Source organism: Ambystoma mexicanum, chromosome 4p (assembly GCF_040938575.1).
Source record: "Ambystoma mexicanum isolate Mex_15411 chromosome 4p, UKY_AmexF1_1, whole genome shotgun sequence".
In the NCBI taxonomy this organism is placed as follows: domain Eukaryota; kingdom Metazoa; phylum Chordata; class Amphibia; order Caudata; family Ambystomatidae; genus Ambystoma; species Ambystoma mexicanum.
The window spans coordinates 684955938-684983115 of NC_090927.1; the positions used below are offsets into that span (position 1 = coordinate 684955938).

Consider the following 27178-nt stretch of genomic DNA (forward strand, 5'->3'; position numbering starts at 1 on the left):
TTTGAATTTAACTACACTAGAACTGTACTGATTTGGCATCAGCTGTTTTTGAATTTGACCACACTAGAACTGTACTGATTTGGTGTCTGCTCCTTTTGAACTTAGCCACACTAGAACTATACTGATTTAGTTGTTTAGTTTTACTTTAAACATTTTCCTCTACAAACCATACACCTGAACCAAAGCAAACACGGGACAATACAGAATGAAGAACCAACAATAAAACTACTGAACACCTAGAGATCACTCGAAACCAACTAACCGCTGCCTTCTCTTTTCCACACCCTCACACCTCTCATTTACTACACAGGCCCAGAAGGCTATTGAAACAACCCACCAAAAACATGCAAACCCGACACCTGTCTCTAATCATTCTAAAAACCCAATACCTACAGACAACAAATAGCTCAAACACTGGACGCCACCATTAAGGACACAACAAGCCCAGTGCACATAGCAAAGCACTCCCAGAAAGCTCACACGCACAAACGCTAGTTTCTCCCGGTTCTGCACGCATCAACAGATGAGCACAACCTGTATCCTATCCCTCTCTCCCTCACTAACCTACCCCACCCACTTTTCTTACAGAACTACGTGAGAGCCTGGAGACCATTCAAATGGCAGTAGTGCACAGTATAAATCAGCACAACATAACATAGCTTTGCTGTGCAAATGAGTTATAATGAGATCTGAACGAATATGCTAACTGCGTATAAATACATCTAGTACTGCTTTGCTGCGTATGTCTGTGAAATCAGGCCTTACTGTACTAACTGGACATAATGGCACGGATATGCATTTCAGGCACACCAACATCTTGCACATATGTTCTACCTGGGTATGATGGAATATGGCCTTACTGTACTTAATATCTTCAATATTCCGTGCCATGTCTATGGAATATAGCCTTACTGGGCTAACTGATCACACCTGAATGTAGATTTACAGTACTAACTAGGAAAATGGCATTTGGCCTTACTCTGGTAGCTGGGCCTAATGGAACCTGACACTGCTGTACTAAATGGGAATAATGGAATTTGGCTTCCCCATAGTAGCTCACCATAATGGCATCAAGTACTCTTGTGCTAATAGAATCCTACATGTCTGTACTTACTGGGCATGATGGATTCTGACCTTAGTGTGCTAACTGGACACACGTTAATCTGCCCAAACTGTGCCAACAGGGACTCTGGAATCTAGTCTTTCTGTCCTCACTGAGCTTATGGAATCCGGCCATAGTTGGTTAATTCAGCAAACCTCGCCCCACAGTGCTGATTGGGATTAACGGGATCTGAAATGGCAACTAAGAACAAGGAAATATGCCCTTGCTCCAGTAACTGGGCTTAATAGAATCTGAAACTGCAATGCTAACAGAACATAAGTAAATTGGGTACTGCAATCCTAAATGGGCCTATGGAACCTGGCCTTCCTTGCTAACCATATTGGTATTTGCCCTTATTTTCTTATGCATGGTTACACGTGACATTGATTTACTGTGCTAACTGGGCCTGTTGTAGCTGGCCCTTCTGTGGTAATTGGGCATAACGGAACCTACCTATAATGCCCTAACTGGGCATATTGGAACATGACATTACTGTACTAAACGTGCCTTATGGCATTTGGTTTAACCAGTTTACATGGTGCACTTGCAAGGGCTTCCAGCTGTGGGTTGGATTCTGATTTAGGTCACTAGGGACAAGATAGGAGCCATGCCATTGGGAAACTCAATTGTTTTAGGAGGTCAGGTGTAGGACAAATACCTTCTCACTCACCGTAAATTTGCATAACGAGGCGCGCCTTTCCCTTCTGGGTTCCTAGGATGAACTGTGCAGAGTTTGTTGCTGAATCATCTTGATAATCCCAGATATCCTCAAATATATCCAAACAAGAATGGGATTCCATTCCCCTTTCTATATGAGCTTTATTGAAGACAATCCTGTAAGACTACGCACAAAGCAATTCCCCCATATACATTCACCAGCTTCCTCAGGGGGCTTAGTTTTAGGGTTCTTCTGAACAATCAATTTTAGAACGATGGGCTGATGTGTGAAGGGTTGGAATATGCACGAGAACCTTTACTTACCTATATGGCATGACATCTCCTTTGGGGAACCCACCCTCGAGAATTAAGGGACCGGATATTTTGCTATCTGTTTTGTGTTGTTATTTTAAAGTGTGAAGGCCTGAAGACATTCAGTAGAATAATCGATGATAATAAGTATGTAGTGATTTCCAGCCAGACAGGCTTAGGGAACCCAATATATGTTTTTATTATTATTTATTTATAAAAACTAGAAGGAAAGCAATGCATTTTTGCAACAATGCTTACAGAATGTACCATTGATAACAGAGCATTGGGTATGGGTCCTTTACAATGGAGGTGAGAGAAAGTGACTTGAAAACCAGAGGTTTCAGGGGAAGGTGGACACAAACCAGGGACAAGGACAGGCCAGAATGACATAGGAACGGGATGGTGGAGAAAGTGCTGAATTGAGGATAGAGGAGTGACAGAAGAGTGCTGGAGGCTTGCTCATGACGGATAGGGAGAGAGGAAAACAGTTTGATGCTGATAGCATATAGTGCTAGGAAACAGGTTTTTCAGAAAGGAGAGTTTTGAGGTTGAATTTAAATAATGGTAGAGCTGGAGTAGTATGGAGAGGGAGAAGAAGAGTATTCCAGCATAGGGGAACAAGGAGAGAGAGAGTGGAAACGAGAGGGAGCACAAGTTGCTCGAGTAGTGGCAAGGAAGTGAGCCATGCATTGCCATTCCCGGCTTAGAAAGGGACACTTCAATATTTGGTAAAGGTTCTGGAGGGCCTCGACCTACATCTACTCTGAGAGTCTTTTGATGTGTTTGACAGGTGTAGCAAAATCTTTTTAACTGCTTCAAAATCCTAGGCCAGAAAAACCGATGGAGGCCATGTTCCTTTGTCTTTACTGCACCCGGATATCCAGCTGTTAGGTGTGAGTGGGCCCAGCTCTAGTACAGCGTGTCAGAAAAGTGTGGGGACCAAGAGTTTGTACTGGGTGGTCCCATCCACCTTTACATAATTCCCCCCCTAAATGATCAGCCATTTTTCCTCCACGAAAAATGGCCCTTGCATCCCCACCCTGTCCACCAAAGAGATGACTTTATAAAATACATTTTGTAAAAAATACGCTGTTCTGTTGGGCTGCAGCAAAATCTGGGGAACGGGAGAATCCTTTATGAGGTAAATAAAGAACTGACGTTCAGTGAAACCAAACCCACCTCACCCTTTTGAGTCTATTTTCATCCTTTCACTGAAGGGCAGAGGAATGGGTGATAAGCAACACCATAAGAGCTCCTTGTTAATCCTTGTTGATTATCCCAGATCCAAAGTGCATGTCATGTTTTTCAACCTACCCAGACTTAGTGGCAATCCTCCTGTAGTTCCATCCCAGGAGTTGGATCTGCAAGTCTATTGATGCCAGTACCCTGTTTCCGCCAGGGATCTCAAGGTCTTTGGCGCTGTATAAATCAAACAGTTCCCAAAATAGGCGAACAGTTCTTCGTAAGATGTCCTTTACTTATCCTATTAGTAGTGGTAGTGACTCAACCTAGTCCAAGCTGCCGTAGAGTGGTATGGGATTGTTCAAGATATAGGGCAACACTTTACCACAATGAATGAAATACAAGAAACCTGTGCTAACTTGCGCTGATCGTATCGAAATAACTATCAGTCACAAAAGTTGAGATGGACAAAAAGTGAAATGCTAGTTGATATGAATGTATTGTGTGTACAGCCAACACGTGTTTCGACCCTGTAAGGGTCTATTTCAAGGCAAAAATGAGTAAGTATCCAATTGGTAGGTTAACTGTGTCAGAATACACAAAAGTCTGAAAAGTAGCTAAAATCTGATTGTTGTCTTCACCGCTCGTGTAGGCTTCTCCCTCAACAAGCGTCTCAGGCAGACATAGGTCCCATGCTCAGATGGTCTCCTGAAGCACAACTTTAAAAGTGTCAGCCAAGTGATGAATCTGGCACCAGTATCTTCAGGTGTCGAGCTGGCATGCACACTAGGCATGGCGGAACTAGTGGTGCATATGGGCACAGCCATGATGGTACCTACACAGGGTGCTGCCTCATGACTGGGTGTAGCACTGGGCAATGCAGGGTCTCGGCTATGAAGAGGCAGTAAGCAAGCCTGCAACCCTGTGCAGATGGGTATGCCCCAGAGAGGAAAGGTTGCCTTTGGGTTTCCCTGGGAAATGGTGATGGGCAGAGTCTCAGGGTTGACTTCAAGGGAGCCATAGCAGACCATGATACTGGTACCCGCTAGGCTAGGGCCTTTACCCAGGCACTTGACCTGACCAGTGAAGGACTCTAGTGCCTCTTTCAGATGGAGAACTTCATGGATCGCTGTGCTCCATGGGATGTCACCTTTGAGGATGCAACATTCTGGCTTAACTCCCTCAGACCAGCTGACTACCTGAAGCTGATCCATGAGGGTGGTACCGGTCTATCCTAGTGGATGGCAAATCCAGTATAATCATGCACAATGATTAAGTATATGTACACATTAATTTCTGACAGGTAAAAAACTGAAAATTACTCTGGCTAAAACTGCATGCTATAACGCAAGGACAAGAGGGTTGGCGGATAGGATGGGTGTAGGGAAAACCAGTTAAGTAGGTAGGTATAGACACAACTCCAAAGGGTAATGTCAAGAGCACCTCCACTTTGGTGTCGCTGTTGTGGAGGCGTTCCATGGATAGCTCTGCTACGATGTGCGATACAACCTGCCTCAGCCCTTCAGACCCCTAGCTTCGCCGAATATGTTCTGCACTCCTTTCCCAACAAGCCGTCATTCGCGTTTGCAGGCTTTGTCTGGGACACCACGGGAATGGGGCCATCACTGTTAAAAGCACTGTTAAAAGCACTGTTAAAAGCACTGTTAAAAGCACTGTTAAAAGCGTGCTTTATACATGCTGGGCACGCAATTGTATTGCAAATGTACATCTTACACTTACGTTGAAAAAAAAAATGACATTTCCAAACTCAAAAATGCTGCTTAAACTTGCAGTCACTAGTTTTCTTTGAAATGTCTTTCTTCGTTTTTTCCAGAGTAGCACACAAACACCCTGCAATTTTTGTACCCCTTCATTTGTGTTTTGTCATGTTCTCGGCAGCAGTTTCATTACATTGCAATTAACTTGCTATTTAACTAAACTGCTGTCGAGACTTGCAATCCACACGTTATGTATAAAAACAAGTGTATTTCAGGACTGCGCTTTAGAGTGAGCATGGTGCATAGGGGTCAGGAAAAAGCGCAGTGAAGCGTGCTGTTTAGCACGCTCGCTGCACCTGGTTCAGTGTGCCTTTATGACAGAGCTATTCATTGCGATGATTGTTTCCCCCGCCCCCCTCCACTGCATTCGTACTAAGTGGTGTTGGCGATATCTGTCTACATCTCTGGAAGTTGGCAAATGTAGCATTGTCTTAAATGGTGGGCAAACAGACACGTGTCTTGTTCCCTCATCTGGAGGCTTTCATACTGTATAGATATCACAAGCAGTGCTTTAAGTGTGATAAGAAAGCCAAGGGGCTCTAATGTGTCGCAAAGCAATATTTGCTGGTGGGGCTTAAGAAGTGTCTGTCACGGCCACAAAATCCCAAGTAGATAAGGAACTTTTAAAAGATATAGGTCCTTGCATTTAAAGGAATAGCCTGAGAGATGTGGTTGAGTTTTTTCGGGCACAGGAATTAATCAGAGCACAATCTGTAGTAAAAATCAAATAATGCATTCTCTGTGCTACACTTTCCTTTGCCTGCAGTGGTACAACACAAATAATCTAATTCCAAAAGTCTCTAACTGATGATGTGATTCTAACCATGGGTAATAGTGACATCTACTGGGGAAGAGCAGTATTGCCACTCATCATCTTTAGCGCAATAGGAAATTCGGCTGAGAGAAATCAGTTCAGAGCGTCCTGGCACAGCCCTGTCTAGAGGGCAATTTGATCACTGCAGGAGCAAAGCCCCGACTAACCACAGCTCACCAAAATCCCTGCAATGAGATAGGATTGTGCAAAGACAGTGGGCTGAGCCTGGTTGTTGAACTTGTCGACATCTTGTACGTCTCCCATGTCTTACAAAATCTGCCACAACACGTACATTTGTACTTTGAAAAGCTTTAAGGAAATGTAATTTACTCCGACCAACCCATTTTCTCTGCCTGTACTTACATTGGTCAATTGCTTAAGCCATGCTGCCTCCCTGTGGACTCAAGAGCCGGAAACAGAGGCCTGTGTTCAAGTCCTGAGGCAAGAGGCTTTCGAGCCTCCTGGTAGCATAGTGGGGAGGTCTACCACAGGGAGGGAAGAGAGAGAAGTCCAGATATTGTACTGCAGCACACACTTCACACCACAGGAGGGCAGCACACCGTTATTAAAGGCTAAATGAGTGACCTCGAGCCTGGATGAATTGCTGGTATACTTGAATGAAGGCGAGCAATGCTTTCACTGCATTGGTTTGTTCGGGAGGGGCCGCAACTATGTCTGTGTCAGGGTCCTAAAAATCTTTAGCATGGCCCTGGGCAAAAGGCATGTAGACCAGAAGCATCATTAGAACATGTAATAGGTGAAGGACCTGGTGGCAGGGAAAAAGCGAAAACACAGGCAAACCATGACATGGTTCAGGAGAGTCTGAGAGAGATGGTGAGGGAAGTTAGTAGCATCACCCTTCCAGTCGGCCTTCACCCTACTCCAAATGTTCATATGTGTGGGGGCTCGAATGGGATCGCAACACACTGTGCACGTTTCTCAGCTGCACGGAACTTTCACCCACGCCAGCAGGGGGAGGGGACTTTGTTGCTTTTCCTGGGGTGGGGGTGGCACAGGACCTGCAATATGCCTCTGTCACTGTGACTGAAAGAACATGTATTTCAGGAGCATCTGCTATTGTTTCCAAAACTGTACAAGTCAAACGGGTCCCTGACATTTTAATTTGATGGCATTACCCCATTAAAAAGATGTAAAGAGTGCATTGTAACAGTCACACTTCATAAACAGCGTCGAAGAAAGCATTGCCTGCGCAATGCTGTTAAATGCGGCGTGACCCGGCAAAGTGCTTACAGCTTTTTGATTCATTAAGCAGAGTTGCTGCGTGGGCTTTCCGTGGTACAAAGGATGTGGTGCTGGCAGGAGGCTACTGGAGCCTTGACTTTTATTTCCTAGTGATTGTCTTGATTTACAGCGTTAAATAAGCCCCAACCTGAAGGTCTGAAGAAAGCATTCGCCAAGGCGGTTATAGAGGACAAGCCTATTTAAATATCCGAGCCTTGCACGAAGGATAGGAGCACAGAAATGTTGGACCGTTTTCTAACTTTATTAAGAAGCACTTTGCTGGATGACATAGACCCAATATACCCTAAATGCAAAAGGTTGCCAGGAGAGTGAAATACCCTTGAAAATAGTACTAACGGACCTTAATGGTTACCCTGATTGAGGAACCAGACCTCACTGAATGTCAAATTACTTCACATGGGTGTGATATGCTACCACCATGTTCCGTGAGCAGTGCATTCGTGTATTACATTGGCAGCATTCTCATTTCAGAACAGGCAATGTGTGTCTCATAGTGGTTTGTATTAGGCCTACTGAGCAATGCAGGAGTGTGTGTTTGCCGAGGTGCTGCCCATGGACCCGTGCGGCCCAGAACACAGAAGTAAGCGTTGGGTCTCTCACTCATAAAGGCTCGGCCTGAGTCCCTACAAGGAAAATGGCCACACTGACCTCTAAAAACACCCACAGTGATCCGATATCGACTGGACCAACAATTGTTTTCCTAAATCCCCAGTCCTACTCAACGCTTAGCTTTGTACACATTTACCCTTAAGCAGTTGAAGACTGACTCGGCCATTGAAAATGTAAAGCCTCATGTGAATTAATGCATTGATTGAGTCGGATATTGATGGCCTTCAGACTCACTTTCCTAAGGCGGTCAGAATGAGAGGGTTGGTGATGATACCCAGACCCGCGCCGAGAGAAACAGACATATCCTTATACTCCAAAACTGCTGTTAATGCCCTACAGCAGCAATCATTGATAATGGTCTCTGTTGTCCAACATGTGAGAGTTACAGCCAGTTTTTAACGTGTATCCCACTATATGCCTCAGGCCAGCTACGCAGAGTCGCAAGGCCCTGCCTCACAAATCAAGCATAATGTCAACCAACACATGTTTTAGCATGACACCTTCTGTGCACATGATGTAGCCCAAGGATGCTATTTCCTTTAACTTGTTTTGGTACTTCTCATACTCCATTGTGCGTCTCTAAGCTTTTAATAGCCCATGCAGCTTTGCGTCATGTTCTTTCTTGCTTGTGCTGGCTACTAGGATGTCATTTTGAAATAAATAGATTCTGGGCATTCAACCAAAACACTGCTGCATCAGTCATTGAAATACCACTGCTGGTGACGCCAGGCCAAAGAGTATACACCACTACCTGGAGAAATCTAGAGAGGAAGATGTATTTTCCATCTTCATGGACGAAAGCATTTGGTTAATGTTGGGTAGTGGTCATATGCTCACACTGAGATCTCTCAGGTTAACACATATTCTGATTGTGTTATTTAGCATTCAAACGATCACTATTGCCAACCACTCCGGCAACTCTATGGGTTCAATGATGTTACTCTTACCCAGTCCCTTGAGTTGCACTGGGATTAGCCTGACGTCATGTAACCCGGCACACACACCTCTCTTGACAATGATACCATTTTTGAACCCATTCAGCAAGTCTATAGCCAGGGATAAAACTTTGAGATGGAAGGAAGCAAGATACATATGTCAACTGAGAACTACGATATGGGGCCTGAATACTGATATTGAACTGGAAGTGTTTCTATAGTCTTGTGGAATTTCTCGGTTCTAGTTATGTTGCTATATATTTTCTTAATGTACTTTTGCATATTCATATATCATGGCCATTGGAGTTATTTTTAATCTACTATAGCACACTGTTAGGAAATCAGGAATACGAGTGATTAAGGAGAATACAACTCTGTGGTACTCCCCAAATTGGAACTGAAACTAGTATAATACAAAAGGAGTAGGCACCAGTTCCATGAGTCTGCCAGAACATATACTCAAAACGAGTAAGCACCAAACAACTATCTGACTATCCTAGTATAGGAGTGTGAACCATATTATGGCGTATTAATATGAGTGCATATGGACATAGTACCCAAACATCCCAGCACATTACCAGCCTTTCACCACAGTCCCTTTTTTACTCAAAATTCTGGACAAGGCAGCTTACCTGCAGGTACATACTTTCCTAGAGTCCAACAACCTGCTGGGTCTCAGACAGTTCAGCTTTAGGCCCGGCCATGGGACCAAAACCGCTCTACTGGACTTAAATAAACAGATTGATGACCTCATGGACGCAGGAAAACCAGCTCTCCTCCTGCTCCTAGACCTAGCCGCAGTATTTGACATGGTGAACAATGACACTCTCTGCCACCACCTCTCCTCTGCTGCTAATTTCTCACCTAAAGCTACAGCCTGGGTCACATCATTTCTCCAAGAAAGAGTGATGAACGTTTTTTCTGATCAAGCATGTGCTAACCCTAATTTCATTAAGTGTGGGGTCCCTCAAGGATCCTGCATCTCACTTACCCTGTACAACCTACTCATGAGGCCTCTCTTTAACTTCATGGACGCGCGTGGCATCACATATACTAACTATGCTGATAACACGCAGATCCTCATCCCCCTTACGGGCGACCATGAAGCTGACAGCAAAGCTCTCAATTCCATTTACTCAGAGATTCAAACCTGGATGGTGGAAAATTGACTGTGCCTCAAAGGTGAAAAAATAGATTTTACTCATAGCTTCACCAGGAACTCTCAAGAAACTTGACTTAAAGTACAACTCCTTCTCAGTAGATAACACTCCCATCATAGTCTCACAGGAAGTGAAAACCTTGGGGGTCTATCTTGACTCAAACCTCTCAGTCAACAGACAAGTAAACGCCATCTCATCTGCCTCGGCCTACCACTACAAACTGATCACGGCAGCTAGACCGTTCCTAACTAAACAAAACTGCCTTACCATAGCCAAAGCAATAATCGGGTCTAGGCTGGACTATTGCAAAGCTCTTCTAGCTGGCACTTCCTCCAAAAATATTAGAAAACTTCAGACGGTCCAAAACCATGCACTTAGGGCAGCTACCGGCATCTCCAAACGTCATCACATTTCAGCAACAAGAAAGCTTGCCCACTGGCTTCCCGTCAGGGAACGCTTCATGTCAAAACCCTTGCTCTCACCCACAAATGTCTACATGACACTGCTCCCCCTTACCTCTCACAAAGGATTGCCAAACCCACCTCAGATAGACCTACCAGAACGGCCTACCTAAATAGGATCACCATCCCCAAGACCCTTAGGGTGAGGGCTGGAGGAGCCAGCTTTCCGGTCATTGCAGCATCCAACTGGAACTCCCTCCCTCCACACATAAGAAACATTGACTCTTACACTGCATTTAGGAAAGCTGTCAAAACGTTATTGTTTGTATAACTGCATTAGCTGAACGTTTTCTGTATCAAACTTCCCGTATATGAATGACTGTACTGTACTATGCTTGGCCTCCGCTCACTGTGACCACAAGCCAAGCCTAAATCCTGTAACTAAGACATATTCTTGCAACAACGCCTCGATGACCTTGGGCTGTGTGCGCTATACAAATTCAAAAAAATAAATAAATAAAAATAGTATATAAACAGTAAATTGTCTCCACTAACAGTCTGCCGTTCTATGACAGGATTGCTGTAAGGCTCTGTAGGCTGCTTACAACACGGTGATGTCACACGTATTCATTTGATGACATCACCATGCATATGTATAATGAACAAAAAAACAAAAAGGCACTTGAATGCAGAGCAGGACACCACACATAGCTGTACACAGCAAAGCAGAGACAACTCGGTCCTGTTCTAAGTATTTGTGGCACTAAATGACAATATGGATCAGGTGCTAGTACCATATCAGAATTAGCTAACAAGCTATCATCATTTTTATTCTCGCACAGAACCCGTGTGATGGAGCCACTTTAATAACTATAACCCAACATATAGGAAAATAACACATTTGTGTACAGAAGCTTGCTAAATAGCAACAGTCAGACTTAGAATTTTCTGGCATAACTTGCACAAAGATAGTTACATACCGGGATGCTTAAATCATGTCATGGCAACACTTGCTTCATGATGAGCACATACAACAGCATAATATTTCTCTTCATACGCACAGTATGTGTCCCTTTTATATGGCAACATTGATTGCACTCAACCTGATACCAATAGGAATCTGGAAATAGTAAATAGTAAGTCATGGAACTTTGAATGGGATCTATAAAAAATCAATGTTTGATACCACGCATCTATATTCTATGGTGTTGATTAATGGACTGAGTTTTGACTATGTTCTCATTTCGGTCTTAATCCTTTTTTCCTCTCTTCCCCACAGAGTACTGCCTTTTTCCCCTCTCTCCTTTTATAATTTTTTCACAAATTGATTACATTGATACCATTGTTTTAAGATATTGTAACTATGGTTCTTTCCTTGAATAAGCCCAGATGGGCGAAACTTGTGGCCATGTAGTTGGCAGTTTTTCATTTTTAATTATGAAAGAACACTGATGACAGTATTTGTTGTCAGCCATGGAAAGTCGCTTGATAAAACTATCACTTAAGAGGTTTTAAGTTTCTATGCACCTTGAATCATTCTTTGCCAGTCTTTGGTATTAAAAAATTCACTGAACTATAACAAAGAAAGTGGAGTTTTGAGTATGGAGAGCCTGCCTGTGAGTGATTCTCTTTATATTTTGCCCTGGCATACAAACATTTCTTGAAGATGATTCAGGGTTTGAACTCATTCAGCAAGCCTATGTCCTCCCTGAACCTGGCAGGGTACTCAACATTGAGTTCTGATAGGGTCTCTCCTTCGCTGTCTCATGCTGTTCATCCTAGCCTAGCATTGGGGACCCCTCCACGTCGACATACAGCCTGCAGACGTCTTAGCTTTCGTTGAATTTCAGGGTTGCCCACTTTTGCTTCCTAATATTTATATATGGCTCGTCTTTTGCTTGACTTCTGGGCCAAGACAGAGGGAAGACTTGCCCGGTGCTGCAAAGGGTTTGGAATTGAACAGATCCTGCATTTAACGCGCAGCCGGTGTAGGAGCCCTTGCATTGGGATCTAGGCTCCCATCTTTTGAGTCACATCAGGAGTCCGGCTACGGCGTTCTAAATTGTTTAAAGACTTTTCTACAGGTATTCTGGTAGGCCTATGTATAGGTGGCTGCCTAGTCTCGTCTTGATAGGAGGAGAGAGTGGGCTGCAAGGTGCCTGTAGGGGACCATCGGGCGAGGCAGAAGGTGCCTGATGATCATTATTTGAAAGAAACGGTTTCCTTCAGAGCATTTACATATGGTTCCATAGTAAGAGTTTGACGTTCCCATCTTCACCATAACTCAAGAGTACACAATAATGCCAAAACTGAAAGCCAAGCTAAAATAATGTTTTGAATTCTCACAGAAAAGAAGTATTGACAGGATAATCAAAAGCCGAATAGGGCAAAGTGGGCTTTGGAAGGCCGGATAAACTGAGCAGAAAAAAAAGAAAATTCTGGAAGTGGTTTAGGTTTTCCTTCAACAGTAGCAGTATTGACTCATTTGCTGACTTTGCGCAATGCTTTTCCAGGTGTAAGGGCTGTCTTCGGGGGCATCAGATAGCGCTACAAGTAAATACACAGAAACAACTTGCAGTATTCTATCAATGTCATTACTGAACACAACAGACTCTTGCAAAAGAGCATCATTTGCAGCAGCAAAAACAAAACGGCATGCCTTTTGGATATGCATAAGCATCTTATTGCGGTAATCGCATGAGTGGCAAGTGAGCATGATCGCTCGCGGCAAACCTTTGCGTTTCACATTGTGCACACAGGCATCGGTTGCTCTTTCCCAGGGTGCAGCTTGCTCATAAAGTGGAAGACTGGACCACTCACAATCATGCCCAGATTCAAAGATATGTGAGCTATGCATCCCGTGAGTCCTGAGTGACCCCATGTTCTATACGCACCTAACAATTTGAAGGCACAGCAGATCCTCAAAGCCATGATTTAATGCATCGCTGGGGTGACCAGATTTTCAAAATAAAAAACTGGAACCGGCCACAAACAGAGAAGTCGGGTACACCCCAAGTCCACCTCTCCCCCTCCACCAGCTGCTGGTGATAACCCACACTAAATGATTTCCATTTCCAGTCGGCTCCTGGATATAAACCGTGCAGATTTGGCTGTGAATGTAAGAAGTGCTCCGATTGCCATTACGGGCCTTGTTATGTGTCCATTTTACAACCTGTTTCTATGGCACCGTTGTAGTTTGCAAGAGCTCGATAGAGTGTTCCAGTCTGCAAAGCCTGTAGCCCTATCCACAGGATGAGGCAGAAAAAAGTCCTAGTTTTGGGGAGAGTGAAAGAGACGCCCAGCTGAACTACAGGGGGAGGGGAGGGGAGCTCGGCGAGATTATGGGCCTAATTGACAGAGCTCTTTCCAATGGGGGTTGGCCATTCTAAAACGCTTTGGTGAATTGGGCCCTAAATGGTCACAATCCCCAACAATTCGACATAACATTTATCCACCAAACAAACATTGTAATAGTTTTGGAATTTCACACTATCACGTAAGACAGATATATACCATCTCGGGATGGGCTTGAAGCCCCCAAACGTCAAGGTAACAGCCCCAGGCATAACTGATCGTACTGCAAAAACACTCATTACACTCGCACAAACCGAATTAAGCATTCTGATGGTATAGACCAATTTAATGTCAACGTTATTAAGCACATAACAAGCCAAATTCAACGTAGTAAATCAATAACATCGTTTACCAAGAACAAAAAGAAGAAAACAAAGTCTCAATGCCGAGTGTACAATCTAAACCTCTCCCTTTGTGAGAGCAGTTGGTCTCCATGCCTCCCGCTTGGCGGCTATTTGACTATCTCCAGTACTGCAAAACGGATTTGGGAGAGATTGTATTTTCTCCTTGCCACTGATGATTTGATGTTTTGTGTTCTTAACATGTATATTATCATTCCAACTGGCTTTCACTTTACCGCTTGTCTTTCCCACATGGACTATCCCGCAGAGCTATGTGTTAGTGTAAATAACTTTCTTCCGAGTCACAAGTTGTAAAGTCACAAAGAATGATTTTCTTCCCCGTCAATGAATGGTAGGATATGTTCCTTTTGATCAGAGATCTTGCAGTTTAAGCACTAATGCGTTCCTTTCTTCTGGATATGAAGAGGTTGTTGAGTTTTAATACGCCATAGGATATTACTAAGCCAAAACTCTCTCTAGTGTGTTAATTTAAAACCAAAATATCCGACTCAACGATTCAAATCTTCAGAATCCCAAAATTCAGAATATACGGATTGAGGGATACCCCAAAACACTAGTCCTTTTAGCAGGCAATCTTCTCTCCATGATAAATGATACAGCTTCAATGCTCCCTGGAGTGATCAGTGAGTTCCAATGATTTGCCCGGGTTTCCAGTTTTAAGGTAAATGGTAAGACGTCTATGGCCCTAAACATTGTGAACCGTTGTAGAGATTCACCCCTTTGACAGTGATGTACTGGAAGACCTTAGGAAAAGAGGGGAGGGAGGAGATAAGGTGTCGTGTCTGTGTGTATTGTGTAGATTAAAATGAATGTCCTCCCTAGATTGTACTACATATTTCAGACTCTCTGGTGATTCCCTGTGGAAGGTCATGGTTGCTTTTCAGAAAGTGAATTTACAAAGATATAATAATAATAATGTATTTCTTATATACTGCTACACACCCATTGGTCTCAGAGCACTGAAATCACAGATGACATTATTATCCCACAGAGTGGTACTCAATGTATCGGCCTTGGACGGATGAAAGGCTGAGTTGACCCTGCCGGGATTCAAACTAGCCACAGGAGGCTGCACACAGATATCATGGGCGAGCGCTTATCTCACCGGCTAAGGCTAAAATGTTTGCTAATATGTAGGCTAACAAGGCCCCTTGTCCTTCTAGAAAAGCACTTGTAGAGCTGGAAAGCAGTTGAGAATTGAACGTTCCTGATATAGAAATATATCTAATAGTGGCACAGATCACCCCACACCCCCCTAGACAAAGCTTGCCTGAAGCTGCTAACAAGAACTGGGTTCTTCTGGAGTCACCAGATGGCGAAATATCACTTGTGAATCATCCATGGATTTCAACTATACAAAACAACAAAGGCCACTCCATACTATTGTGGCCAGCCTGCACTGGATTTGTTGCCTGCTCTTGGCACGCTCCACTTACTCCCATCTTTAATAATCCTGACTTCTCCTCTGATATGATACAGGAAAATAGCCCTAATTCTGAGTTTGGTGGTATCGCAACGGTAATTCTGGCGGGAATCCACCAAAATGGAATTAGCATTCCTGCTGCCTGATATCCCGGTATTACCAGGATATTACAGGAGGCAGTAATGCCGGTAACTCCCCATTCCATGGAGTCCTGGAGGACTCCATGGAGGTCATTGCAGGCCCCCGGATCTACCCCCAGGCCCCAAGGCCTGGGGGTAGATCCATGGCCCCCGCCAGCAAACTTGTGTTTCCCCGGTCTGGTATAAATGCTGGTGCCGGCACGCTGGAACATTTTGTGTACGTGGCTCTGACGAGTATGCCATACTGTGCCCACACTTAAACACATAAAGCAATCAAAGACTTTGCCTCAAATTGTACATCGAATAGGCCGAACATACTCTCTACGCTGCCACACTATGACTATCATTAGCTACAGGCAAGCACTAATAAGAGATGCTAATGTCAGGTCTGATAGATAAAGCATGGGCCTGCTCTTTATTTTGCAGAAATAACCCCTGAGGCCTGCTTAATGGCGAGGAGGTAGTGGCTGAAGCACTGTGGACCCTTTAGCATGCTTTAGAAGCCAGTTTTGTTTAAAACGCTTCATCTGCTTATTACTGATCAGGCTAAAGTTTGTAAGAGGTACAATCCTTTCTGTGCATGATATGATAGTTTATTTATAACGCGTTTAATACCCAGAGGTTTCTAAGTGCGGACCTGGCGATCGAACCTGTGTTGTTCCATGTCGTCTTGCTTCCAAGGCGAGCACGTTGCTCCTGAGCTATCCTCCAATTGTTAATTGGGTGTCTCTTGTGGGATATCCTTACCTGTCTTTAGATATAATTCCATACAGATGTTTCTGTATTAGGTGCTGTACATGCTGTGACTGAGACCCAGCCCCTGCTCATCTAAAATTCTCCAGAAACCAGAAGCAAAAGAGCCCTTGTACACCATTTCAGTGGCTGATGTTGCAGCCATTTTATATTCTCATCCAAAAACTTAAACTGTCCGAATCAGAATGTATTGTGCATTTTAATGTTAGGGTGAGTGCTGTGAACAGTGATGTGAGTACCAAGCCATGTGTCAGTAATGTATTTAGAGATTTCACACATAAAACCCTTTTATCACAGACTTGTTTATCAAATATAGAGATCTCCGATCAGTTATGTTCCTAAAATGGCCTGTGATTTAACTCAAAGCCAACAGGAACACTAATTGGTGCTATTTGACTGGTTTCCCACTCTCATAGAGGTATTTTGAAAGATTACAATAGGAGTGTACCAAACTGTCCATCTTGAAATGATAACCTTCTGTCAGAAAATAATAAATATGGTTAGTCTAGTATTGCCCCTTAGGCAATACAAGTGAGGTGGTACAAATAGAATGCCTGCAACACAGGGCCAGTGGTCAGTGGGCGCTCAGTCCCCAGCAGGCTGGTCCCACTGCAGTGTGCCATTACGGACACTTTGAAACTGCATTTAGGCAAGGCCTTCCCTAGGAGCAGGTGACAGAGTAACCATTTACTTGAGTAGCAACAGCTGCGTTTTCACATTATATTTCTTGTATTACAATGTAATGAAACCAGCTTCATTTATATAGCAATGATTTATTATTATTAGGAGGAGTTTTGTCACGTGAAACAGAGGTGTAGTTTGAGAGTGACGTGTGCCAGTCGGGAGGACCGGGTGGTGCATATTAGTGTTTCGTCCTGGGCTAGAAGCTGCCCTGTGCATCACTACAAGGCAGTCCTTAGCAGTCAATCACTGAGTCTGTGCCTTCATTCAGCAAGGCACCGGTACACACAGAGTCTATCATATGTGAACTCCCAATAGCCAGGGAACGTTCATCGTGCGGATGGGGTACTACAACTCGTGGGGAGCAGGACGGCCAGATTGATTCTGGGATCCAACCCCGAGAGAGTAGTGTTCCCTCTCTGCTTCTAGCAGTGCTGGAGCACATCATGTCTTTTTAATTTTAAAATATACATGTGATAAAATAAATAATGTGTGTGCACTTCTTCTTTATTCTATAGGTGATCATTCGTAACCACTGGAAATAGTGGGCCTTAATTGAACCAGACGTTATACCAATTGCATTGGCCCCATGTCTTTTAAATATTCCCTAGCTACTGGGATCCTGAGGCTGCACCAGACACTTATTAAGCTGTGCCCCTTACACTGGGTACAGGACTCCTTTCTTATAAGTAAAACAATCGCCTTTCGGCCTTCAACAGGGTATAACATTAAAATGGCAGATTGGAGTAATCTTTTCACCGGTCATCTTTTTGCAGCTTCTTGCACCTCGTTCTTTTCTGCCACTCAGGATGCTTCATGCCCCTCTACTGCACCCTTCCTGCATCCTTTCACGCTTTTTGGGTGTGCTTGCTGCCTTCACCCGCCTCCAATTCTCCACGTTCCTTGCCTGCACCAGTCACTCTTTTTCCCAGAGGTATGTCCACTATCCCGTTGTGAGATCCACCTGTGACTCCTTTTACAGAAGACAACCCAAGACCCCTGCCTTCTTTTAGAAATTCTGTCTCCTCTCTTCTGTCTGCCAATGTCCCTTCACCAGTCCTTAATCAGTAGACTTGGGCAGTAGAGGTTGCACAAAACCTATCAGCATTACCCAATCGCTAAAATGGCCACCAAACGCATTCCAGTTCCAAATTGGACTTTTGTTTTGAAGTGCTTTTGAAATCACCCAAAAAAAAGCAGACCGAACATCCCTATGGGCAAGAATGAACTGCATTTGATTTAATGTTTCTTAGTATTAGTGTAAATGAAACTAAACGTTGGTGTTGTTTTTCAGCGGACGCGAGCCTGGGAACGGACGAGCCTTACGATGACAAAGGTTGCCACTGCGATGTATCTGTTGAAGATCTCACTCCGGCTCTTAAAACGGTCATCCGCGCAGTCAGGTTGGTGAATAAAAAAATATGAAGGTGTTTTTGAAACATATGTCATCGACTGTGAGATTTATTGTGAAGGCGCATTGCTAGTTCGCTTAAGTGTGCTAGTGCAGTTGTTTCCCTATCTTGGTTTCTATATATCGAGATTGGCAAAATTTCGTCAGTATGACCAACATTTTGTGGGATACACTGGCCGTAAATTATGGCTGGCAGTGACAAAACAAACATTGTCCGGATGGATAATTTTATCTATAACTGAATGTTATAGGTTGGCTGGGAAAGATCCTCCAGATCGGCTGAAAGCTCATTCAACCAGGGGCATGGCAACTTCAACAGCTCTTCAGAGGGGTGTCCTGATACAAGATATTTGCGCAGCAGCTACCTGGTCATCCATGCACACATTTGTAAAGCACTACTCCCTAGACTCAACTTCTTCACAAGGGGGTCTCTTTGCACAATCAGTACTTCATACTGTACATGATTAATATTTATGGTACTCCCTCCTCCAATTCAAACTGCTTTGGGAGCCTATCTAAGATGAGGAAAACATGGGAGGAAACAATCCATTCGAAGAACAAGTTACTTACGAACTGTAACGTTCTTTCGACTGGATGTTCCTCCCACGTATTCCTCACCGACCCTCCCAGCCTAACCCACAGTACAGTTTACGTGTTTTACACTCGCAGTTCCTTTAGAGCTTTTGGTCAAAGGAACACGCCTTATCTACTAATTATTGGCTACAACATACGAAAAAACAGAACTGAGGCCAACAGGCGTGGCTCGAGCCATTTATACTGCGAATGAAATCGACGCTCGACGCATACCGCCGAGGGACATCGACGCCGCGGACTCGAGCAGAGTGCCCTCTGGTGGAGAACATTTTTTTCTGAAGCAGCAAAGCTGAAGGTAAGGATATATCTAAGATGAGGAATACGTGGGAGGAACATCCAGTCGAAAGAACGTTTACAGTTGGTAAGTAACTTGTTCATCTCTGCTGTACTAGCATGTGGCTCAGGCAACCTCTGCTGGTACGCCCTTGTGTGCCACTGATGACTAAATGTGCCACTTTTATTATTTATTAATGTGATCAGTTATCATATTAAAATTTAACACATATAAAAATGTTTTTTGCTATAAAATACAAATAAAAGAAACATATAAAAGCAAGATATATAAAACAGAACAGTTCATAGGAGAAACTCTACGCAACTACTGGCAATATCAATAGTAATCAAAATCAATTCCTGGGAACTATTACTTTCAGTATCAAGTTACTCTTGCTTGTTTTCCATTACTAAAAACATATCAAATATGTGTGTATCTATGCATACACATATTGATAACTAGCTGATGTAGCCAGCGTTGCCCGGGCTTTCATTCCCTCATACGTACAGGTAACTGCAAAATTTGGTTCAGATTGGTGAAACGGTGTGGAATTGTATAGGGAACATACGCAAAGCTGCAAACCCACACCCAATTTTTCACTTTTGCTGAAATCCGGGGAAAGGGGTGGAGGTGGGGCAGATGTCATATAGCCAGTAATGTCTAGAGGGTCCTAACAGGTGACTGTACACAATGTGGTGCAGATTGGTGAAACAGTGTGGAATTGTATAGGGAACATAGGCAAAGCCACAAACCCACATTTTCACTTTTGCTGAAATCCGGGGAAAGGGGTGGAGGTGGGGCAGATGTCATATAGCCAGTAATGTCTAGAGGGTCCTAACAGGTGACTGTACACAATGTGGTGCAGATTGGTGGAACAGTGTAGAATTGTATAGGGAACATAGGCAAAGCCACAAACCCACATTTTCACTTTTGCTGAAATCCGGGTAAAGGGGTGGGGTGTCCAGACGTCATGTAGCCAGTAATGTCCAGAGGGTCCTAACACGGGACTGTGCAAAATGTGGTCCAAATTGGTGAAACGGTGTGGAATTGTATATGGAACACACACATTTTCAGTTTTATATATAATATATAGAAAATGGTTTCTCTTCCAGTGATTGGTATCGTACCGAATCGTGTAGTATTACCATAGTGAGGCCTGACTATTCTTTTGTTAATTCATCAATAATGACTCTTATCTGTTTCCAGATGAAATGTAAGGCAATGTGTAGTGCTTTGTTCTCCTGTTCAGACAATATAGCCAGAAGCTGTCGTCTTTAATACTGTCATAGTGATTGACAAAGCCCCCCAGAACTGGCATTTACAACGCCCCCTTTTCTCTGTATCTTGTCAATACCTCACTTTGCAAATCATCTGGATACATTTGCGGTTACGTTCTCTGCACATACATATAACAATGTTTAGAATGTGTACTCGTTACCTGTACTTGCAAAATGACTCCTAACATTTCTTTTTAATTGTGAACTGTGCATTTTTTTCACAGCACAACCGCCCCTAAAATGAGAAAGGCAACAATTACGTTGGCACTCAAATTCCACATATTCGCTGCAGCTTCACTTTGGGTGCGTCATCGCATATGGTTTTTCAGTAGATACGTTTCCGTTTCCTGTTCCCGACACTCTCTGGAGCCTGGAGAACGAGCTGAGGCAGGAAGTAGAACGAGGGCGGTGCCGGGGAGGCGGTCCAATACAAATTGCGCAGCCACAGTACTTTTGCAATTTAGTAGCTTCAGCAAGTTCCGCCCAGAGACGGGGGATGCTGGGCCAGCAGCAGCCACACCTTAGAGTTGTTTATTGCTGCCAGACACGTGTCTGCAGAGACGGCTCCTCCTGAGGTGCAGCACAGGTGATAACAACGGGCCTCCGAAAATATCTTTTTGGAACTGAAAAGACCCACCAACAAGGCGAAAGAAGCTGCCAAATTTGCCCTGGCTGGCTCCTTCAAATTCAACAACCCAGTTCCAGCCAGCTAAAAGAGTGGATTGGAACAGTGTCCATGGTGCATTGAAATGCCCGCCGAGCCTAGACAGTGGCGTCGCTAGAGGGGGTTCTGGGGGGGGCCAGGGCCCCCCTGTGAAACCATGTGCCCCCCCCATGTCCCCCCCTACCTAAAACGAGCAGTGACCATGTTCTCCCCTTACTTTTGTCTGTGCCCCCCTACTTATGTCTTTGGCCCCCTCTGTGCCCCTCCTAAATTTGATTTCTGGCGACGCCACTGAGCCTAGAGGCACTTATTACAGGGTGTATCTACAAATGAATGGTGGAGCTGCTACTGACTTTGCCAAAGCTCTTCACTTTAAGGGGTGTTTTAGCCTCCTCTTCAATGCCAGGGTGTGCCTCCCCTGGAGAGGTCCGCGGTGTGCAAAGTGCTGAATGTATATGTTCTTGAACGCGCGTAGCTCCAGAGAAGTTCGGAGATCTGTGGATCCAGAGGCGCTGACACTATGTACAGCATGGAGAATTTGAAGTTGGCTCCAGGAGTTCACCCACCATGTCTCACAGAGAGATATGGCAGTGCTAAAGGGCAAAGACAGTCACCCGCTTTAGCTAGGATCCTTCTTACTTTGAGGGTTATGACTAAGGGTCAGTTGGTGTAAAAAGGCTATGGTGTCTTGCCAGAGCAAAGAAATAAGATGGCAGAGGCAGAGTCTGAAAACAATGTTTCTTCCTCAAATATGGCAGTCTCCTATTAGACTCGTTTACAGGGAAGCAAATCCAGTAAACTGCCAAACCTCTGGCAACAGGTGAATTTCCTGCTGGCAATACAGTTATACAAGAAGCTGAGGAAATGGCAAACCTCACATCTCAGTGTTACTCATCAGCACCTGTTGGTCTGACTCTTTTTCTGTTATTCTTTAGCTGTTGATCTGAGAAGTATTGCTGCTGTGTAAAGATCTTGACTTTGTAAAGACTATTTGTTGCTTGTAAAATCCTACAATATTTTTTATCTCCAGAGATTTTCTTCTTGGCATCTAATTTATGTTTTTTTCCACTGAACATGTACCTCAGGGGCACCTTTAGGCGACTGTCCCTGAATACATTTGAGTCTCTTGTGTTGTCCTGTGAAGGTGCAGAGTTGCATCAGGAAAGGGGCATCCATTCTTCTTCTGAAAGCAACAGAGGCCTGGTAGGAGGGTAATAGAACCCAGGATGCCCTTATCAAGGACCCAGGTCATTGAGGGTCACAACCTTAAATTAGGTTGAAGAACGTACTCCTCTGATGCGTTTCCACTCATCACTTCCTGTTCCTGTCTGATCACTCTCCCCAGGTTAATTATAAGCGACTGTCATCATTGTCGTTGTCTCAAACTCATTGTCGTCTTTTATTGTTATTTATTGTATTATTTATTCTCTATTTTCTGTTTTTAACGAACCTTTAAACACATATGCATAAAATGATGCCATACATAACACACAATTCCTACATAATTTACATAATGAACACCATAAAAATTCATATATTATACATCAGTATTTTCAAAAGTCAAAATCCAATTGTATTACATCATAAAACTATACTTTTTCAAAAAGGATTGCCAGATATAAAAAGCCGATGTAGTAATAATTATTGATTCACCAGAAAAAATTGTTCCCCAGAATTGATGAGTCTCAATACTCTCCAGTTTATAGACAAAAGTACCATAGCACGCTTTTTACTTCAATAAAAGTACCAAGCAACTGGTAAGGATGTGTCTAATAGTTTCAGCACTAGGTTTATACAATCTACAAAGTCTAGCTGTACGAGGGATGCCCTGCCATGCCCCCAATATCTCATAAGTAGGCAACTGATTTAAACACATTTGCAATTAAAATCTCTGATCTTTTTACTCTTACAATTTAAAAGATACTTAAATGGATGGGGAAAATAAAAACCTTGCTTCATATATTCCAAAAACCTTGTTCCGGATGATAACTCCTATCCCAGAGTTTAGACTTATTTATTACATTGTTTTTGGCAAAAGTTAAGATAAATGGCTCATCCAATTTAAAACCAATTTCATTATAAAAAACGAAGATTTCCATTTCCAAATCTCTAAAAATCGCTGTTTTAGTCACCTCTCTCTTAGCCATAAGGGAATTTCTTTTTAATAAGCTCTTGGCATTTGTATCCAGGTCCCAACAACTTAAGGTAAAGCAACCCACGACTCAATTTCCATAATGATAAAAGTGAAGTAAAACCCAGTTTGCAAAAAATTGTTACAATCAAAACACCCTGCGGTAAACCAAGAAAATATTTCCAGATCGTACCCTCTAATCCAATAAGCCAATAAACTTCAAGGCCATATAATATACCTGGGATGATGGAACTTTTATACCATTCAATTAACCCACCAATTGAATATCCATCTCTAAGTGTGACAAAAGATGTGTTCACCCTGATTTTGTTAAGGTTTTTTGTCTAAACATAGTTTCTTGGGATCTCTACATTCGACCGGGAGCAGGGGGGAGTGATAGGAATCCCAAAGTACATACATTCATTAATAACCTCTATCTATGTCATCAGGTTTCCAACCAAATGTATAATCTTTCCTCCTATTCGCTCCTATTGTCATTTTTGTTTTAAGAGCATTGATTGTAAGGCCATTCAGCCTTGCGTATTCACCAAGGGCCTGGATGCTACGCTGCAAGCCAATCGCAGTTCTATCCATCAGCAATGTATCGTCCGCGTAACAGTGCCAGGCCAGCGGTCTATGGCCAAGCTTTGGAGGAAAATTAAAACACTTTCAACTTTAATTGCATATCTGATACCAATAAATTGTAAACAAGGGGTACTAAAACACACCCCTATTTAATTCCATGGTTAGTTTCGATATCTGCAGATATAGCACCGTTTCCATCCAACCCGACATTCACTACTGTATCCTGGTATAATTGCTTGATCATTTCCAACAGGGAATAATCGCAAACCATCTGGGATAATGTTCATATTTTATTGTTATATAGTATAGATCCCACCAGAAATGATAGTGTGCCCTACTCCCATACTTTTGGGAAATAATTTTTACTTTTCTATTTGTCTTAAAAGTTTCAATAGAGCACCTTCTTCATGATGTGATTGCCCCATCCTCCATAGTATTTTTCAAACATGTAGTGAACTTTTCAATTTTCCCCCCAAAACTACCTTCTCCCCACACATTTCCAGCCTTCACCCCTCCGCTATGAGATGTGAAAGAAGAAAAGGAACACATATTAGGGACCATCTCCTGGTCCTCTCCTCTGCCCTCAGCCCCATACCACGCTTTCACAACAAGAAATCAACCCACTCTCTTGTTGAATACTTTTGATCCAGACTTAGGTTGGTCTATTCTAAGTCTGAGGAGTAAAGGTCGTCACAAATGATGGAGTTCACATCCATTCCTCATCAAGCTTGATATTTATTATTCTACTTCTTTTAGTCCAGCCCACTGTCTTTTTACTTCTGTGAGAGTTACCCTCCTGTCTAGCATTGGAGTCCCTGCACCAGTGTGTTGCATCTCTCTCTTCCCCTCGTTCGTATGGTCCATCACAAATTATTTCCTCATACCTGTATTTTCTGACACACTTTCCTGACAATCTACTTTGATTGCCTTGTGGTTGTGGGGTTTCACCTCACAGGTCTAGTTACCTGTTGGTTTCATCACTGTTTGTTGGCAATATTGTATACTCTTTTTTAATGGCATCTTGAAAAGAGAGCCCATTTATACAGAATGCCCACCTATCTCGCGGGCACTGTCACTTCCCTCTTCTTTGTCCCAGGGTGGCAGAAGAGAGTCTTGGTGAATGTGGATCTCATCTCTTTGGAATGGTATGCCAGGATGAGATTTGCCTCTGGATAAGATGGTTCCCTTAGTTTTTTTGCAAATATATTGTTTCAAAGTATCAGGGCCGAGCCTCCTTTGGAACATGCTGAATACACAGTGAGTTCTGTGCAACATTATGTCATGGCTTTTGGGAACCTGCAGAGTCATCTTGCACCATGGCCTCAGTCTGGTTTCCCAAGTCTTTATCACTGATAGAAGTTGAGATTCCACCACACAGATATTGTTTCTTCTGGGTCTGCTCTAGGTGTCCTCTTCCTTAACCACTCACTGCTTTTCTTAGTCTTTTAATTCTTGAATTGTTGATAGAAACTTGGTTACAATCCTGTGCAGCTGAGTTCCCCGCATCCCTCCACTCTCACTTATATAGATAAGACATTGGGCCTCATTACGGCCCGGGCAGTAAGGGAACAACGATGCTGGTAAAGGATTGCGGGCATCGCTTACCGCTCCGGACGGTCATGACCCGCCAATCCGCTATTAGCGGCACCGTAATTAATGGTGCCTCTAATAGCGGCATGGGCGCGGGCACGCGACCCTCCATGTCGGCAATACCGGCATGGCATAAACAGGAGGACATCACAAGTCAGGTGGCCATGCAAATAACGGCCCACTGAAGGCCGGAAGTACCTTACCGGCATGGAGCAAATACCGGCTTCGTGGACCACCCGTAAACCGCCATGTGCAGTGTTCCCAACTGCCACAGGTGCACACAATCAGCACAGGTGGAGGAAATATAGACTGGACCAGCACAAAAGGAGCACACGCCACCCCTTCCCACACCCAGTCACACACCAAAATGATTCCCATACTACTAGCAATGCTGGGGCTGGAGGACATGATTGCAGTGGAACTCCAGCTACAACAACAACAACAGGCAGCACAGAGGAGACGCAGGAGGAGTATGAGGGTTAGGCAGGCCCAGCATGCACCACCAGTGCAGCCAGTGGTACCACGCAGGCAGCCCTCAATCCCTCGCATCAGAGCCAGTCCATACAACCTAACCCCTGAGCAGATCCATACCCTGTACCGTCTGGACCGGGACACCATCACCACCATTGTGGACATGATACATGACGACATTGTCAGCCTGATTGAAACACGCACTGCCATCCCACCCCTACTGAAGGTAGTGTCTGTGCTCCACTTCCTGGCCCCAGGCACCTACCAGCACACAGTGGGGCACATGCATGGCATATCACAACCATTATTCTCAACTACGCTGAGCCAAGTGCTTGATGCCCTCCTGAAGCACACAGGCGACCACATTTACTTACCACGGACTGCCCAGGAGATCTCAAACACCAAAGTTGGTTTCCATTCACTGGCCGGCATCCCTGGTTGCATTAGCGCCATCGACGGCACCCATGTGGAATTGGTGGTCCCACATGCCATGGAGGCAGCGTACCGCAACCGTAAGTTATACCACTCCATCAACGTGCAAATGGTATGTGACTCAAACAAGATCATCACACATTGTTGTGCCGATTCCCCGGATCAACCCATGATTCAATGGTCCTGCGGAACTCCACGATACCACGCTACATGGAGCGACATGCAGGCCAGAGATCCTGGCTTCTCGTGAGTTGCATGTTAGGCTCATGGAAATGCGATGTGGGTAGGTGATTGGGGGAGAGATGCATACTTCACCTGGCTGAGATGGGGGGGAGATGCATACTTCACCTGGCTGAGATGGGGGGGGAGAGATGCATACTTCACCTGGCTGAGATGGGGGGGGGAGATGCATACTTCACCTTGAGATGGGGGGCATGCATACTTCACCTGGCTGAGATGGGGGGGAGATGCATACTTCACCTGGCTGAGATGGGGGGGGATGCATACTTCACCTGGCTGCGAGTGCCTGAGAGAATGGACCATGCTCATACCCCAAAGCAGGCCAGACCGGACCTGACACCTGACCACATAATGCGTGATGTATGCAGCCCTACCATGTGATTGATGCAGTGTCACAACCATTCCAAAGCCATCTACATGTGCACTGTAGTCAATCAGAACGTATCCCACGCAACACAATGCAGCTACAAGCAATTAGTATGGCCAATACACAGCACCAAATACCATCAACAGAAACAACCGTCCTCCATTACTGCGTACAAAGGAGTTACATGAGGGTCAAATACATTAATACAGCACTACA

At 44.1% G+C, this 27178-nt stretch overlaps 1 protein-coding gene across 2 annotated transcripts in view; it reads left to right on the forward strand.

The window, feature by feature from the left end:
• Positions 1 to 27178, forward strand: part of KCNQ5 (potassium voltage-gated channel subfamily Q member 5) — a 1047762-nt gene that overhangs the window by 920631 nt on the left and 99953 nt on the right. For both annotated transcript variants that reach the window (XM_069606244.1, XM_069606245.1), the window contains one exon: positions 18221 to 18329. In XM_069606244.1, coding sequence (XP_069462345.1) covers positions 18221 to 18329 — 109 coding nt within the window. The remainder of the gene's footprint in view (positions 1 to 18220; positions 18330 to 27178) is intronic.